Source organism: Uranotaenia lowii, chromosome 3 (assembly GCF_029784155.1).
Source record: "Uranotaenia lowii strain MFRU-FL chromosome 3, ASM2978415v1, whole genome shotgun sequence".
NCBI lineage: Eukaryota > Metazoa > Arthropoda > Insecta > Diptera > Culicidae > Uranotaenia > Uranotaenia lowii.
Window position 1 is genome coordinate 348,175,052 of NC_073693.1, and position 19,719 is coordinate 348,194,770.

Consider the following 19,719-nt stretch of genomic DNA (forward strand, 5'->3'; position numbering starts at 1 on the left):
TTGCCAATTTTGTTTAATCAATTTTTTCAATTTTCTGTTTCATCAATATTGACAATATGTTTTATTAATTTTGTTTACTCAATTTTATCAATCTTGTCAATTTGGCCAAAATGGTTAATTTGGACAGATTTTTCTGTTTCATCAATTTGACCTACATGTTCAGCCAATTTGGTCAATTTTTTTCAATTATCTGATTTTTTTCAATTATGCCAAATTTTCAATTTTCTCAATTTTGTCAATTTATTTCAATTTTGTCAATTAAGTAAAATTGATGAAACATAAAAAAAGACTGTCCAAATTGACCATTTTGGCCACATTGACAAAATTGAATAAACAAAATTGACAAAACTGATAAAAATATGGTCAATATTGATTAAACAAAAAATTTGAAAAATTTACTGTACAAAATAGCAAAAATAAACAAAATTTAAAAAAAAATTACAAAATTGACAAAACTGATAAAAATGACAGAAATGACAAAAATAACGAAAATGTAAAATGTAAATCAATAATCATCAAAATGTATTAAAATATTATGTGTGCGCTCGATAACAGTAAAATTTCCGTTTGAATCACGGATCACTTTTTAGAAGAACTTTGATTTCTATGTTGATTCATTTTAGTAAAGGGCGAAAGCTGTTTCGAGAAAATTGAAAGTAATTAGGTTTAAAATGTAGGTCTTCAAACGGTACTTTTTCACCCAGCTGACAATTCGATTTGTTAACAGTTGGCCGCACGCCCTTTTGAAAAAATCGATACCACTGCTGCTCTCATGCTGGGTAGGGAAAATAGAATCTTATTGGAAAAAAATAATGTGATACTGGAATCAACTCATCTAGCAGAAGCAGGTGCTGTAAACGCCATGATTTATGCAACAACAGTACGCAGCTTTTTGGCTTGCCTGCAGTTCAAATTGAAAAACACCGTTTAAATATTATCTGATCCAAAGATGTAGAAAAGGTTTAACTATTTTATAACAGATTTTTTAGATTTTCTCATAGTTTAACTACAAATTCGATTAAATTTAAGAGATTTTTATAAAACTGAGAACAATTCAGGACATTTAGGCACCAATTTTGAAAAATCAGGACAACTCGAGAGTTTTTAAAAATTAAAACGGGACAAATCCTGATAAATCAGGATACCTGGCACCAGGGCCGTAGGAAGAACCGACTCATGGGGGGGGTTTTGGTGACTAATTTTTAGTAATGATTTTTTGCTCAACAACACACGAAAAAAAAATTAATACAAATACTTTTGTAGCTATACGATTATTCATTTTTAAGTACTCATTAATAGTTTTCTTATGAAATCGTAACGTTAGAGAAGTCACGAATGCCACAAGTATAGTAAAGTGTTATTAATAAAACCTTGAAAAAAAAAGTAAATTTAGAACAGTGATCCTTAGCTTAAAGGGTAAGCTAAATTTTTAAATGAAACCTCTAGAAACAACATATGAAATTTACTTTAATCGATGGTTAAAACTTTTCAATTTTTTTGAAAGTCTGGTAGACTAAAGTTATTAGATTGAGCATATAATAAGTTCTTTTAAGGTAGCCTTCAATTTAAAAAAACTTATTCTATACTTTAATCAAACAAGCCCAATCTTCTTAGCTCTTTTGCAAATTCCAACATTTGATGAAAATAAATAAAATTTTCCAAAAAAAAAAAAAAACAGTAAGAAATAAAAAAATTTCAGATCAAACTTGCTTGATGCAAACTTGAACTAAATTAATGATATTAGTTTGAAATTTGGCTTTAAAAAATCAGTAATATTACTTATGTTAAACAGTACACCGATAAAATAAAAAATTTTGTGCAAATTTTTGAGGTGAAGAACAGGTACACGTTTCTTTAACAGGAAATATTTTTCATAAAGAATCATTTCCATAATAAAAATCCTGTGGATGATTTTTTTTAATATAATTTGGGATATTTTGCATGAATCAAAACTATGAATATTAACTCAAATTCTACTTTATATTTGTGATTTTCAGCTGAATTGTGTGTACAAACTAATTCTGGTTAACAAATTTGAAATCTGGAAATTGAATATACAAGTTAATTTTTAAGTTCATGTTCTCTTGAATTTTTCACAATTTTATGTTGATTGAAAAACTCATTCACAAGCCCAATTTTTTTCTGATTTTTAAATCTGAATTCAAAATATAAGTTCAAAAATTGAACAGAATACTATTTCTGAATTGTACAAAAAACACGATTTCCGAATCTTAATTCCAGATTATAAATTTATGAGCCAAGTCTTAGAGCCCTCATTCATGAATTTATTATTTAAATTCTGTAGTGCTGGTTTAATCTTAATTCATTATTTTTAATTATTTCTTTTAAATCTGTTTGGTGAATCTGATTTAAAATGTGAATTTCAATTGATTAAGAACCTCAAATTTTGAGTATAAAACAAAACTCTTCCTTTTTCATATTCGGAAATTTTTTATCAAAATATTAAAAATGCATGTGATTTTCAACAAACATGATTTAAATTTGATGTGAGATGAAAAACCGAATTTTAAACAGGATTTCAAAGCAGCTTTTCATTCCTAATTTCTTATGATTATTCGAACTGAAAATCAAGAATTCTTAACTTGACACAGAATCAGAAATACGAAAATATGTCGGAATACAATTTTGGTTATGGAAATATTGAACCTCCAGAATGGGTTTAATTTAAAATTTAATATTCAGATCTGAATTTCAATTATTATGTTGCCAGAGAGTCCGGTTTAAATCGGATCGGCCAGGAAACTTAATATAAAATTTAGTAAAAGTCCGGTCCGACCCGTTTGTCTCGATTTCATTGGAAAAGCCCGTATCAAAAAAAAATTATCATGAAGGACTTTTTTTAAGTTTTTTTTCTAGATTTCTGATGAGCAATTCCTAGGTTTTGACCAAAATTGTCTTGACCAAAATTGGATTTTGCTTGACAATTTTGAAATCAAATACCCAGATTTTGCCAGGTTTTTATATAAAACAGCCCGGATTTGTCCGGCCCGGATACGTGTTGAAAAAAATCTGACAACCTTATTCTATGAACAAGTAAGAAAATTTTGAAAAACTTTAGCAGAATTTTGAGCTTGGGATAGGTTTTTGCATTAGATTTTTGTCCAGATAGTTACTCTCGAATATCTTGCTCTGTTATCATAATTTGATTATGAATTTAAAATTTTGAGTCTAGAGTAGAATACCTCGCTTGCTTTTTGGACACTCATGGGGGGGGTTAACCCCCAAAACCCCCCCCGTTCCTACGGCCATGCCTGGCACCTCTGAGCACAAGAGAAACAAAAACAACAGCAACTGAACAATTGTAATGCACGTCAGAGGTGCCAGGTGTCCTGATTCTTCAGGACTTGTCCTAACTTTCGAGAGGTTGTCTTGATTTTTCTAAAACTTTCGAATTGTCCTGATTTTTGAAAATTTGTTTTTAAAATGTACTGAATTGTCCTGGATGTCAAAAAAAAATCTAAAATCACAATCGAATTTGTAATTGAACTATGAAAACTACGAACAAATCTGTTATGTCCTGATTTATGACAAAACCACCTGTACGTACAAGTATAACTATGCGATTATGCCAACGAATGACGCGCAACGTAAGGTCGATTTATGAAAAGGGCACATTTTTTGTCATATTTGCAAAATTTGTCAGGTTTTGTAAAATTTATCAAGTTTTTGAATGTTGTAATTTTTTTTTTTTTTTTTGTATTTTTTATCAATTTTGTCAACTATGCAAATTTGGTCCAATTTGTAATTTTTGTCAATTTTAACAATTATGTCATTTTTGTAATTGTAGACTATTTTGAAATTTTTGTAAACTACGTCAGTTTTGTAAATTTGTTTTATTTTTTTCCTTTATTGATTCTGTCAATTTTGCAGATTTTGAAAACTTTTTCAGTTATATGATTTATATTCATTTTATCTATCCAGTTTTGCCAATTTTGTAAATGTTATTATTTATGTCAATCCATTCGAAATTGTTAAATTTTGGTAAATTTTTGTCAATTTTTGCCGTATTTGCAAAATTTGTCAGGCTTGTTAAAATTTGATAAAAGTTTGTGAATGTTTTTTTTTTTTTTTTATCAATTTTGTCAATTATGTAAATTTGGTCCTTTGTAATTTAAGAAATTTAAACAATTATGTCATTTTTGTAGTAATTGACTATTTTGACATTTTTGTCATTTATGTCGGTTTTGTAAATTTGTTTTGTAAATCGTTTAGCGCTGGATTGCATCTGAATTTTTGGATTTTAATCTGAATTCTGAAACTCACTATTGGACCCGATTGTTTTTAAATGAAGTTTAAAATCAGAAATACTTTAAAGTCAACATCTTTAAATTAACGCGTCTGTACAAAAAAATCACTTTTAACTTTAAAACAGTTGATAAAATTAAATTGGGTGAAACTTTTTGTTGATGCATTTTCGTTGGAACAGGTTGGAACGTGAAATTACGCCTATTTAAAATGGGGTTTTTTTTATTCGGGTAGGGCCAATAGATAGCGTCGATTTTTAAAATAGGATTTGATTAGATGTTCCAAAATTTCAAAAGCGTTTTTTTTTTATCCGAGCTAACTGATAGTTTCGCCCTTATGAAATGTTACGCTAGGTTTGTTTACATTAAGCGCGTTCGTCCTTTTTCAAACTTACTACAAAATTATCTGACAGATTCCCGCTTGCGTCGTTGTATCGAAGCCAGCCTTAGCTGCAGAAAAATGCGGTGTTGAACCCTACACCCATCGATTGAATATGGCAAGTTCGGGGTTGTGCCCCTTTATGAAAACCCATATTAACATTATATGGATTGGAGCTTCGGCTTCAAAATTTTTGAAACCGGTTCAGGTAATACAGAACTGGTACAAAATTAAATTTTAATTAACAGTCAGAATTTAATTCACTTCTCCAATTCCTTCCTCCCGCTCGATTTGTCGTCATGATGACATCATGAGTGGGAGTGGAGGCTCTAATTTTTTCCACTAACACAGCGAGCGCGCCCATCGTGTATATGACGTCATGTATAATTTGACGTCATATATACGATAATCTTGATTTTAGTGATTGCTGGTTTTGGCTAGGAAGCCAAATTGACACGTTTTTTGGAGTGATGATTTAATGATATTTACTATGAATTTTTTTTTTTCAAACTATTTTGTTTTTTTTCTTCTTTTTATACATGGAAGAGGAAAAAAAAATCAATTTTTTTGAGATAAAAATCATTTTTATTGTATTGCCCAGTTTCTCAAAAACGTGTGGAACAAAGTTAACAAAAAAATCACACCAATACACACAAATACACTGACATCGTCTAAATTCGTCGAGCTGATTCGATAGGTACCTATAAAGGTATATCTAAGACACATAATTAAGGATAACCGATAACTATACCTTTCTGAAAGAAAGGCAAAAAATCCCAAAAAACATGCTTCGGGAAAAAGGCTGTAAGTCAGGTATTAGGAGCTCAACCAAAAATTCACTAAGTATCTAAAAAGCTGTATGCTATGGAAAAAAATTCAAAAATTTTTAAGATCATGACCACAAAAAATGTAGAAAAGTGGTGTAAAAATCGTACTTTTCAATGAACCAATCGCCAAAGCTGTTCCAGTCACAGTAGAAATGTTTTGAAAAATGAATTGAAAAATTGACGTAATTGGTGACATTTTGGCATGTTCAGATTTAACTGACTTACAGCCTTTTTCCCGAAGCATGTTTTTTCGGATTGTTTTTCTATGACGTCGAATAACTTTAAAATCAATGATTGTAGCTGAATATTGTCTGAGAACTATATTTAAGTCACGCCACAAGATTTCTAAAACTATAAACTTTGTAAATTTCGGTTGAGAAACAAGAGAGTTTTAGCGAAAAAGGTTTTTTCGGGTCATTTGACCCCCGGCGGTATAAATCGGTATACCACATAGGTTTTTCGAGATCTACAAACTTAAAAAAAATATTTTAATTAAAAGATACGTGCATTTTGAAAATAAAAATAGTCATGTAGAAAAAATTGCGAAAAAACAATTATAATATGAGTTATAATCATTTGAAGTTAAAATAATGTCATTTGACCCCTTCCGGTACAAATAGTGTTAAACTAGAAGAAAAAAAAACTTTAAAATACTTGGGATGGATATTAACAAATCTTTATTTATTAATGAAGAAAATGCATTGTTACCATAAACGGTAACATGACTTAGAAGTGCATAAACGAATTCTGGTGTTATTGTTGGTCAAAAATCGACTTAAATTTTTTTTAAATCACCAAAAAAATACATCGAATTGAATGACATTAAAAAAATTTTTATTGACAAAAACTCGATTTTCTGGGACTGGCCGTTTTTCTGAAAATTTCCCGCAAATCTGTTCAGTTGTGTTATTTAATTTAAAAGTCAAGAGTGGAAAATGGTCAATTTTCACTTTTTCACATTTTGCAGTTTTCAATATCGTCAATTTTGATGTTGTCAAATTTTTGACAATTCAGACTGTTTTGACAAGTTTAATTTCATTTATTAGTAAATGTTATCAGTTTTCGTAATTTTTTTCAATTTTGATATTACAATATTTATAATTTTATAAATTCGATAATATTGAAAAATTTTAAAATTCGAGATAATTTTGTTCCTTTCTCAAGTTAAAAGATTTGTTAAAACTACTATTTTCTTTTAAAAATCGACACGCCTGGTCTGTCTGCTGTTGCGTTTATGCCGGCAATAAAATAATTGCTGGGGCGTAAGAACGTTCATCGCCCCACGTTGTCGTTTTCTTTTGGAGTCAGCAAGCCGAGTCTGACATCCTCCCAGAATCTTCACGAGTTCTCGATTCGTCGTCGATTCAGTTCCACAACTTAGAATCACAAACACCAAACGTCGTCGTCTTCATCGAGAGCTTGTTTCAAGAGTTTTTCTTAGCTGGCTCCCGCACCCCCCCCCCCCCCCCAAAAAAAAAAGGAAACTAAAATATACACACTCGAACGACCGGTATATGCTTTTTGAAAAAAATATGGAGCAGAATGACGATGCTCTCGTCTCGAGCACCCAAAGGGAAAGATGATTCAGTTTAGTCAGTTCTATGCCGGTTCTGGCTGGAAGTGATCGTCGGTCGTCGCGATTCTTGAGAACTTTCCGGGAGAAACTACAGTGATTTAAGTCACCCGAAAACATTAAAAGGCGTCGCGTCGTCGTCGTAGTTTTGTCGTTCGTTTTGGAAGTGATTAACAAAAATCAGTGGGAAAAATTATTTATTAGTGTCACATGCTTTTAAGGGTGTCAATTGCATTCCACAAGAAGAATTTGTTTTCATAGAAATTAAATAATAATCGTGATGTGCTACCGAAGGTAGCATTTCAAAGGAAAAATTTCAGTTGGTATTTGAAAAATTCCTCACTTGAAGAAGAGCCCCCCAACCCTCGTGGGTTTCCAAATTCGGAAATGTCAAATTCTTGTGCTAATAACCGTGACGACGACTGCTTGTTGTCGGCTTCTGATGATGCTGGAGGGCTAAGTTGCAACCAGACATTTTCGAATGAATGAATGAAAAACCACAACGTGCTACCATCAACGAGAAGATCGAAGAGGAAAAAAAACCGGCGCTCGTGCTCATCAGCACAGCAGCATCACATCACATATGTTGATGGTTTTGTTCTAAGGAGGTAAAAACATGCTAAATTCATAAACCATACACTAGCGTCTACTGATTGAGAGGAAAATAAACTTTAGGAGCCGGCAAAAATTGCGTAATCGAGTGGAACGAATTTGCCATTTTGAAGCTATGGAGCTACTGCTGTTTTGTGGAGTGGCAGATTTTTGCATAAAGAACTGTGGCTCACATATGCTTACTTTCAGCGATGGGTTCTGCAACAAGATGTTGATATGTGGAAGATGATTGAATTTGATTTTAACACAGTTTACGATCAGACACTTGAGTGAGCAGACGTGTTTTTTGAGAGTCGTACAAACTTATTGTGAGCTATCTCTAACCACGTGGTCACTAGAGGGGAAGACCCTCCTTTTGGTCTTTTAGTAAAGTTTCCTTGTACCAGCAAGGCCTGGAAATGTCGGACGGTGTCATTAAAAATACACTAGTTTTTCGGTTCCCGGAGCACGCTGCCGGACCCACGCTTGTGGAGATGGCACGGTTCGTTAAAAATTTCGATGCTGACAAAAACAAGATGGAGTCGAGTTATAAGATTTCGGACGAGAGATGTGTATGCATCAAATTTAAAACGGAACAGGATATGAAAGAAGCTATTCTTCAAAACTCCGAGAGCCAGGAATTCCAATATTCAAATGGGAAAACAGTGCAAGTGCAGATGTCAGTAGCAGGTGGGTGCTTGCGTTATGTTCGGATATTCGATCTTCCTCCGGAAATATCCGATCTAGAAGTTTCTGTTGTACTCGGAAAGTATGGACATGTTAAACGCTCTGTTCGAGAGAAATTCCCCCCAGAGTTGGAACTCAATTTATATACTGGTGTCCGTGGAGTCTATATGGACATAAAAAAAGACATACCATCAACGCTGTACTTTTTGAACCGTAGGGGTCGAATCTACTACGAAGGTTTAAAACACAAATGTTTCGTATGTAAAGAAGAGGGCCATCTGAAGGCCAATTGTCCGAGGAAGTCAAACAATACCAGTGTACCAAGCATTGAAAATGACATCGCCACTCCCGGTGGTAGCCATGGAAAACCAGAGCCTAGTTCGTATGCAAATGCACTCAAGAATGCAGTTACCCACAACGTAAATGAGCTCCTGAGTGAAAATGCGGAAAAGTTAGAACTCAGCATGGTTGTGCTGAAATCTTCTATTGGAGATATTAAAGAGAGAGGAGAGGGAGTGACGGAAAACGACGTAGTCGACGATGGTAAAGATGGGCGAGAGCGAGAGGTTGATTCGGAATCTAGCGGAGAAGAAATGGACACATCACAGCCGGAGAAATTGGAAGAGAGGCTTGGCAAGCGTCCACTGATCGCGGAGAAGTCGACGTCCGATACGGAAGGTGATGCGAGAGGGCGCCGAACTATCGAGAGGAGTAGGAAGAAGCTGCACAAGGCCGGTGGGGCTGACCCGATAAACGCTTTGGAAATCATCGCAAAAAAATCGCAGGAGCGAGGAGGTAAATTACGAGAGCGATCTGGTGCAAACAACAGATCGCGCAGTCGGGTAGATGATGGTAATAAATCTGTCAAGTGAGGAGTGTACATGTTTGGGTGTTGGGTGGTGGGTTTTCTGCCTTACTTCATGTCTGTGTATATATATATGTGTTGTTTAAAACTCAATCCACTATGAATTTTACTAGAAAAGTTGCTTCAATCAACATAAATTCCATTACAGTAAACGTCAAAAAACTACTACTGAAGGATTTTATAATCAACAACGATTTGGATGTGGTTCTGTTACAGGAGGTGTCGTTTAATGATTTTAGTTTTCTTCCAAGCTTCCATGCTTATGTGAATAGGAGTGGTGATAATGTGGGTACTGCCATACTCATCAGGAAAACTCTTGATTTTGCACAACCTTTGCTTGATCCTAGTGGGAGGCTTTCTTCTATAATGCTCAATAACATAAACATAATTAATGTATACGGTCACTCAGGATCTCAGAGAAAAAGTGAGAGAGATGTTTTATTTAGGGAAACAATTGTTCCACATTTGAAGAAATCTAATACCAGGTGGACTCTTGTGGGAGGAGATTTTAATTGCATTTTAGATGCTAATGATTGCAAAAGTGACGTAAAACAGTTTTGCAAAGGCTTAGAAGATTTTGTAGATTTGTTGAAATTAAAAGATGTAGGAAAAAATAGTCATCAATTTACATTTTACAGACTGAATTCAGCTTCGCGATTGGACAGATTTTACGTTGACTCTGATTTCGCAAATCATGTTAAAAAGTTTGAAACTCTCCCATTACCTTTTTCTGATCACCATGGAATAGTTTTGACGTTCAGGATCAATCCCTCTGAAGTTGCCCCAGTGTGGGGGCGTGGATACTGGAAAGTTAATGATCAACTACTTAGAAATGATGATACTTGTTTGGAATTTAGAAATATGTATCTAAATTTGAAGAAAAGAGTGAAATACAGTAACAATTTTTCAGAATGGTGGTCATACGATTTCAAATCGAAAACCCGACAATTTTTCAAAACAAAATCTTTTGAGATGAACCGCAAACATGCAGTAGATAAAGCTAAAAACCTTCGAATTCTGGATAGCCTGATGGAAAGCCAAACTCGAGGAAAAAATGTTTTCAATGAAATGCAACAGGTTAAATCTGATATACTTGCTCTTGAACAAAAACGTATTATTCACCATGCAAGCCATTTCCAGCCATCAACTATGTTGGAAAGTGAAAAAATTAGTATTTTTCAAATGTCGAAACTATTGAAACAGGAAACCAAAAGAACTAAAATGAAAATAGACTCCCCCGAAAATAAAAGTACGAAACAAATTGTTTTTGATTATTACAAGGAAAATTTTGAAATTGTACATACCTTATCCAACCCACCGAATCGATTTGAAAATATTAATAAGTTCCTAACACGTGATCAAAATGATACCCTGGTGTCTCCAATTGATGAGAACGAATTGAGAAGTACAATCAAAGCTGCGAGTAAGAAAAAAACGCCAGGACCAGATGGTCTTACATATGAGTTCTACGGACAATACCTCGAAATAGTTAAAGATGATATGCTGAAGCTTTTCAACGGTTTTTTAGACGGTTCAATTATGATGCAAGAGAATTTCGCAAGTGGAGTGATAAAGCTTATCTTTAAAACAGGAAATTCCAATGATCTTGGTAACTATCGTCCTATTAGTCTGTTAAATACCGACTATAAAATTTTTGCCAAGATAATTGCCAATCGTTTATCAAAATACACTCCAAGTCTCCTTGGTGATGGACAGACAGCTGGTGTTGGAAAAAAATCGTGTATTACTAATTTGGATCGCCTAAGAACGATAATTTTAAAAGCACAACAATCAAAGAAAGTGAAATGTGCAATTCTTACATTGGATCTCCAGAAAGCCTTTGACTCTGTGAATCATACAGAGCTTTTCAACGTCTTGCGAAAATTTGAATTTTCACAACAATTCATTGCATTAATTAAAAATCTTTACACAAATGCTTCTTCTCAAGTTATCGTTAATGGAACCCTGACAAATTCTTTTCACATACAACGTTCTGTAAGACAAGGTTGTCCCTTGTCAATGATCTTATTCTCGTTATACATAGAACCGCTGATACGTAGATTGAGTGATAACTTACCTGGTATTTTTATAGATGGAAATTTTCTCAACGTTTTCGCGTATGCGGATGACCTAACCTTGATTATCCGAAATGATGTTGAATTTGACCAGGTTCTGAAAATAACATCTGAATACGAACTGACTGCTGGTATCAAATTAAATGAGAAAAAATCAGGTTTTATGCGATTAAATACCTGCGTTTTGGGCCCGCAACAAATCTCGGAAAAGAACAGCTTAAAAATTCTAGGGATCATTATCAAAGAAAACTTTAAAGAAATGGTACTTTTAAACTACGAAAAATTGATAAATTCACTAAAAAGCACAAGTCGAATTCATAACTCAAGGAAATTAAATTTATGGGAAAGAGTTTTCATTCTCAATACATATTTACTTTCGAAGTTGTGGTATGTAGCACAAGTCCTCACTCCAGATAATAGTCACATTGCGGAAATAAAAAAGATAACCGGATATTTCTTATGGAACACGAATTTCTTTAAGGTTGCAAGAAACCAAATGTATCTGGATTATGCGAAAGGAGGACTTAAACTCATGGACCCTGAAAATCAGTGTAAAGCACTTTTCATTAAAAGATTGATAGTAGATGATGACTCAAGATTCCAACATTTTTTCCTCAAAAATAATCTTAAAGGTTTGACAATAAATGCCAAAAAATGGATTGACATAGCGAAAAATCTCCCACAAGATATAGTTTATAGCACACGAGATCTTTATAGTAAATTTATCAATGATTTACAAATAAAGCCCCAGATAGAAGACAAATATCCCGAAATTTGGTGGGGAAACATATGGGAAAATATAAGTAAAAACTATTTGACATTAGAAGCAAAATCATGCGTTTTCCTAGTCTTTAATGACGTTATTTCTAACAAAGTTAAGATGTTTAACTATACTAACAGGGTTGATAGTCCGCTTTGTGATTTGTGTGGTAAACCAGATACTAACTTTCATAGAATTAAATGTTGTGTAAATTCACATGTAGTTTGGAAATGGGTGGAGAAAATTCTCAAGCATAATCTTAAATTAAAATTGAATGATCCTGATGAAATTCTGTACTGTGGTGTTCCCCATAAAAATTATAAAAAGAAAGCAGGTCTTTGGTTAGTGGTTGAAGCTATAGCTTATAATATAGTGCATTTTAAAAATCCTAGTTTATTCTGTTTCCAGAAAATTATCAGAGAGTATAGATGGAACAATAGAATAGCATTTGTAAATCATTTTAAAACATATCTTGATATATGTTGAGGTTTTACCTATTTACTACTATTATTGTATGAATGTGTTATACTAAATATGTTGTACTTAGGTTAAGGATTTGTTAAATAAAGTTTAAAAATTAAAAAAAAAAAAAAAAAACATATTTCTCGCAAACGGCAGTCAGACCACCAAACCGAAGGCACGTGCTGTCGAACGTGATGTTTATTTGTGAGCCAATCGTGAGATGGTTCTTGAGAAGATTTGTTTGAGAAATCTTCATCAGTAGACTATAGTAAATAAAGTTGACAGAAAAAAGAGATTCATATTAATTTGACATAAATTAGAATATTGACAAATACCAATTATCAAAAAAATATTATCCTTTTTGAAAATATTAGCAACTTTGACAGTTAGTTTTAGAGATAGGCATAGTTAATATTGAAGAAATTTTTACCATTTTGTCAATTTTGTCAATTATGTCAATTTTTGCAATTATGACAATTTAGTCAATTTTGTCAATTTTGAGAATTTTGTCGATTTTGTCAAATTTGTGAATTTTGTTAATTTTGTCAATTTTTTCAATTTTTTGTTTATTTTGTCAATTTCGGATATTTTAACAATTTTGATAATTTTGACAATTTTGTCAATTTTGAAAATTTTGCCAATTTTGAAAATTTTAACAATTTGGCAATTTTGTCAATTTTGTCAATTTTATCAATTTTGTCATTTTCGACAATTTTGACAATTTTTACTATTTGGACCATTTTGAAAATTTTGACAATTTCGACAATTTTGACAAGTTTAACATTTTTGACAATTTTTTCAATTTTGATAATTTTGTCAATTTTGACAATTTTGACGAATTTGACAAATTTGACAATTTTGACAATTGTGACAATTTTGAAAATTTTGACGATTTTGACAATTTTGATTATTTTGAAAATTTGGACAATTTTGTCAATTATGACCATTTTGACCATTTAAACAGTTTTGAAAATTTCTTCGTTTTTGTCTATTTTTTGATTTTTTTCAATTTTGTAATTTTGACAATTTTTACAATTTATACTATTAATACAATTTTGACAATTTTGTCAATTTTTATGATTTTGATCATTTGGATAATTTTGAAAATTTTGACAATTGCGAAAATTTTGACAATTTTGACAGTTTTTACAGTTTTGAAAATTTTATCAAGTTTGTCTATTCTGACAATTTTTCCAATTTTGTCAATATTGTCAATATTGTAAATTTAGTCAATTTTGTTAATTTTGTCAATTTTGACAATTTGGTAAATTTTATCAATTTATGATTTTTTTTTCATTTTTTTTTCAATTTTGTTAATTTTGGCAATTTGAAAAATTTGATAATTTTGACCATTTTGACCATTTTCACAATTTTGCCAATTTTGCCAATTTTGTCAATTTTGACAGTTTTGACAATTTTGACAATTTTGACAATTTTGACACTTTGGACAATCTTAACAATTTTGTCAATTTTGAAAATGTTTACAATTTTTTCAATTTTGTTTAATTTTGTCAATTTTCGCGATTTGTTCAATTTTCGCAATTTTTTTCAATTTTGTCATTTGTGTCAATTTAGTCTTTTTTCAATTTTGTCAAGTTTTGCGGTTATGTAAGTTTTGGCAATTTAGTCAATTTGGTCCATTTTGTCCATTTTGTCCATTTTGTCCATTTATTAAATTTGGTCAATATTGTTTATTTTGTCAATTTTTGTCAAATTTGTCAATTTTGTTGATTTTGTCAATTTTGACAATTTCGTCAATTATGTTATTTTCTTCAATTTTGTCAGTTTTGTTATTTTGAGTATTTTTTTAATTTTGACAATTTCGACAATTTTTAAATTATGTCAATTTTGTCTATTTTGTCATTTTTTTAAAACTTTGTCAATTTTGCCAATTTTGCCATTTTGAAAAATTTGTCTGTTTTGTCAAAAATGACAAAAATGACAAAAACTACAAAAATGACAAAAGTGACAAAAATGACAAAAATGACAAAAATGACAAAAATGACAAAAATGACAAAAGTGACAAAAATTACAAAAGTGTCAAAAATGACAAAAAGGACAAAAATGATAAAAAATGACAAACATGAGAATAATGACAAGAATGACAAAAATGACCAAAGTGTCTTAAGTGACAAAAATGTTAAAAATGACAAAAATGACAAAAATCACAAAAATTTCAAAATTTACAAAAATTACAAAAATTACAAAAATTTCAAAAATTACAAAAATGACAAAAATGACAAAAATGATAAAATGACATAAAATGACAAAAATGACAAATATGACAAAAATGACAAATATGACAAAAATGACAAATATGACAAAAATGACAAAAGTGACAAAAATGACAAAAATGACAAAAATGACAAAAATGACAAAAATGACAAAAATGACAAAAATGACAAAAATGACAAAAATGACAAAAATGACAAAAATGACAAAAATGTTAAAAATGACAAAAATGACAAAAATGACAAAAATGCCAAAAATGACAAAAATGACAAAAATGACAAAAATGACAAAAATGACAAAAATGACAAAAATGACAAAAATGACAAAAATGACAAAAATGACAAAAATGACAAAAATGACAAAAATGACAAAAATGACAAAATGACAAAAGTGACAAAAATTACAAAAGTGTCAAAAATGACAAAAAGGACAAAAATGATAAAAAATGACAAACATGAGAATAATGACAAGAATGACAAAAATGACCAAAGTGTCTTAAGTGACAAAAATGTTAAAAATGACAAAAATGACAAAAATCACAAAAATTTCAAAATTTACAAAAATTACAAAAATTACAAAAATTTCAAAAATTACAAAAATGACAAAAATGACAAAAATGATAAAATGACATAAAATGACAAAAATGACAAATATGACAAAAATGACAAATATGACAAAAATGACAAATATGACAAAAATGACAAAAATGACAAAAATGACAAAAAATGACAAAAATGACAAAAATGACAAAAATGACAAAAATGACAAAAATGACAAAAATGACAAAAATGACAAAAATGACAAAAATGACAAAAATGACAAAAATGACAAAAATTACAAAAATTACAAAAATTACAAAAATTACAAAAATTACAAAAATTACAAAAATTACAAAAATGACAAAAGTGACAAAAAAGACAAAAATGACAAAAAAAATGACAAGAATGACAAAAATGACAAAAGTGACAAAAATGACAAAAATGACAAAAAAAAATACAAAAATGACAAAAATGAAAAAAATGACAAAAATGACAAAAAAATACAAAAATGACAAAAATGGCAAAAATGACAAAAATGACAAGAATGACAAAAATGACAAATTGACAAAAATGACAAAAATGCCAAAGTGACAAAAACTACAAAAATGACACAAATATACAAAAAAGCTTTTAGAAGATTTGAAAGTATCCTGTAATATTTCACAACATTCCTGAACAACTCGTTAAAGTGCAAAACTAATATTTCATTGCACTTTTTCACCAGTAATCGGTTTAAATTGAACCCACGCGCGCCAAACAGGGGTAGTAGAGCCGCAAATAGCAAATCGAATCGAGGCGATGAAATGATTTATCGATATTTTCTCCCAACCACTTTGTCCTGTCCACTAACTACTAGTCAGTTAAGTAGTCGGATAGGCTAGTCGGTACTTAGAGAGTGAAGTGGAATGTGGGAGAGGGTCAGGTCAGGGGATCATAATTCATTCCACCAATTGATTGCGATGACAATGAAACCGGGCAATGTTTGCAGAGAAAAAAATGAAAATAAATACTGGTGTAGCTCGTGCCAAAAAAAAAATATGGTGACAGTCGACCACACCATCATTGGATCATACTACTAAGCTAACTTATGTTGCTCTGAACTCAATGATCGTACTCAAATTCAATGGAATAGAAAGTCCCTTCGGGGTCTCTCCCATTCAACGGAGATCTTTCAGCGGATTGGATCCTGGTCAGTCGAATCGTCACCACCGGTGGTTAATGTACCTTTAATATATTCACATCCGCCATTTTTGTGGGGCACAACAATAACAACGAACGACGTTAAAGTGACAGTTAGATGCGTGACTTTTATACTCAATAGGCTTAACTCACTTGCGCTACGCGCTCAATGACAAATTTGGATGGCACTTGAAGCTTATCAAAGGTGGATGGTCAGGTGAATCAGACCCAAGAAGACGATTTTACCCCAGCAATGTTGTGTCGAGAAAGTCAATAGTCGTAAATTTGGGCCTCACGTTTTTGCCACAGTACGGTCATCCTTGATTCCAATCTATCGAAAATGGAGGAAATGTTGGGGGTGGAATATCACTTTCGTTTAGCTGCCAAAATTGGGCGAACCAAGTTTCACTTTCAGGGTGATGAACTTTTAAATTGAAAGTTTCAACATAAATACAAGGTTGACCACATACTGAATTTTTGTCCCTCACTAATCAACTGTATCAAACAAATTCACGATTAATTCTCTCCATAAATTTAAAAATTATAGTTGAAAGTTTATTGCTAGAACACGTGAAATCAAATGAATATCCCTCAAAATCTATAATAACCGTCAATTCCCTCACAAGTTCGGTCACAAGTGGCCCCAACCAATTAACCTAATTTCGAAGAACAAATAAGGCCGAAACATCATCATCAACATCATCAATTTTGCCCCGATGGACCTCCTAACATAAATAAACATTTGACCGTCACTCGACGATGCTGCCCTCCCGGCTAATGTCACCATTGCATTGTGGCTGTTTGTATTTAATTTGTTTCATTCACTAGAAACCGAAATCGGGTTTATTAATGGCCAGCAGAAAAACACTCATCTGGTGATTTACCGCTAGATGGCTTCCATTTACCTACTGTTTTCGGCTCCTTTCGAAACTTTTGTACTGTAGAATCGAGTCATTAGCGATGCATCTGAGACCAGAGCCAAAGGCGATAGCGTACGGTGCTATTTGTTTTGAAACAATTTGTTTTCGATATAAGTGGTTGTCTTAATTCAGAAGACGTTTGTCACCCAGCAGCTTTAGAAGACAGTCTAATGAGTGTTTTCCCGAGGGTAAACGCTTCTCGCAACTATAATATTGGGAGTGGTTATCTGAAAAAACTCGTAACACATCTTTATGTATAAAAATTAATTTCAATCTGTTTTTCTGTTCCCAATAGACTCACGAAACTTTGGGGGTGGATGCTTCTGAGGCCCAGAAAAGTTTCTATAGAATTATAGAATATAATTTGAGACCCCTTCCTCCAACTGAAAGGGCAGTGGGGTCCCCCAAATAAAAGAAACATGTTTGAATAACTCGAGAACTGATGGAGCAAATGAAGCCAAATATGGCAGAGTATTTAAGTAAAGGTATGAGACCCCCCCCCCCCCCCTCTCTCTAGTGGAAAAATTGAAAAGGGAGAAATACAGATTTTAAACAACTCAAGAATCAGTTAATCGAAACCAAATTTATCATTGGAGGATATTTGGACGTGGGAAAAGGTCCAATGATTGTTTAAGACCCCTCTCTACTTTTATTCGGAGGATAGAAAGAAGGAAGAGGGTTACTATATAATTTTGTTTTTGAAGATCTCGAGAGTTAATCAGACGAAAAGGCACGAATATTTAGATATGAGCTAGGCTTCAAGGAATAACTGCAATTTTATGTCTATAATGTGAACAATATCATCTTTATTAGGCTTTATTCTGCTGTATTAGTCTTTATTGGCCAATTTGCCATCTGGTTATTTTTTTCATTATTGTCATTCTCGTCACTTTAGTCATTTGTCATTAGTCATTTAAGGTTGTCAGAATTTTTTCAGCACGTATTCTGGGCTGACAAATCCGAATAATTTTATATAAAAACCTGGCCAAATTCGGACATTTGATTTTAAAATTGACCACCAAAAATCCAGGCAATATCCGGGCAAATTTTGTCAAAACTCAGAAATTACCCAATATAAATGAAGGGAAAGGCAGGGTGACCACAGAACCGGGAAAACCGGGAAAAAAACGGGAATTGAAAATCGAACCGGGAAAAATCTGGGAATTCAGACCCAAAACCGAGAAAATTGACAAAAGGAAACCGAAATTCAGTTTTGATTCCAAGATCAGGGATTCAACCCAAAATTCCAAATTCAGAACTATGATATAAATTTCCAAGACAGAATTGAACAGTTCAAAAAATGTGTAAGAGGAATATCATAAGTTTTTAAGTTTATTAACTACTCTGATCTATCTTCAATTACCCCTCTAAATTGAAAAAAAAATCACTTATTTTACCGAAACCTTAATAATAATAAATTTGACATTGCTGATTTAAAAAAGAAACCATCTTCTATCAAACGCACTGTTTGAAAAAAAACCTGATGGTGCAAATTATTTTTTAAAAAGTTGTGCTTTCAAAATTAACATTTTTCAATAACTGGTCATAATTTATCCAGAAAATTTCGAATTAAACTTTTTAAAGCTTGGATTTGTTGAAATTCCTTCGGAAATTCGCGAAAATCGTGACAGTTTTTTTTCTGCTAGCTCAGTTTTTTGAAATTCAAGGGTTATAATTTTTTTATCAACATTTTAGAACTTTTTTAAGATACTTAAATCGAAGGTTTCAAATCAATGATCCACTTTTTAAAAGACTACGAGTAGTTTAAACTTCTGAGGCGTCCTTAAAGTTTATTCATAACAGTATGGTAAAATATGAGAATTAAAAGATATTTTGAATTTTTTTTTAAATCAAAATAAATCAAATATTTTTTCCAAAGCAAAACATTCGCAGTCTCCAACAAAGTTGTTAATGAAATTTGAATCCTTGATACAAAATGCTCATAAATGTTATTCAATTTTCGCTAGGTAATTTATTAATCTTCTATCAATTGAAGGATAATAAATAGATTTCAAATCAATTTTTGCTTTTTGAAGAGGGTTGTCGGTTCATTAGTTCTCAATTATTGATTCAGCTCAAAACTTAATAAAACCTAATATCACTAGATTTGATAGAATCTAACAAATGATTCAAATTCAAGACGGCAAAATCAATTTTTAAAACAATGGCTTTATTTATTGTTATTGTAATTCGCATTTTATAACTAAGCTTGTAGTTAAAAAAAATTATGTACACTGTTGAGTCTCTTTGATTTTCAAAACCTTATTCGTACACATTTTAAATTGTTTTTTCATAAATTCTTAGAGTTAGCCTTAGCTAAGCAGATGTTTGCAAAAACTTATAAGATTTTTCTCCCTGATACAGG

The 19,719-nt window shown here is 31.8% G+C and overlaps 1 protein-coding gene across 1 annotated transcript in view; it reads right to left on the minus strand.

Annotated features, from left to right (window-relative positions):
- Positions 1–17,183: 17,183 nt before the first annotated feature.
- LOC129753934 (uncharacterized) overlaps positions 17,184–19,719 on the minus strand; it is a 29,567-nt gene continuing 27,031 nt past the window's right edge. Inside the window, exon 4 of the mRNA XM_055749787.1 lies at positions 17,184–17,231. Within this exon, the coding sequence (XP_055605762.1) occupies positions 17,184–17,231 (48 nt within the window). The remainder of the gene's footprint in view (positions 17,232–19,719) is intronic.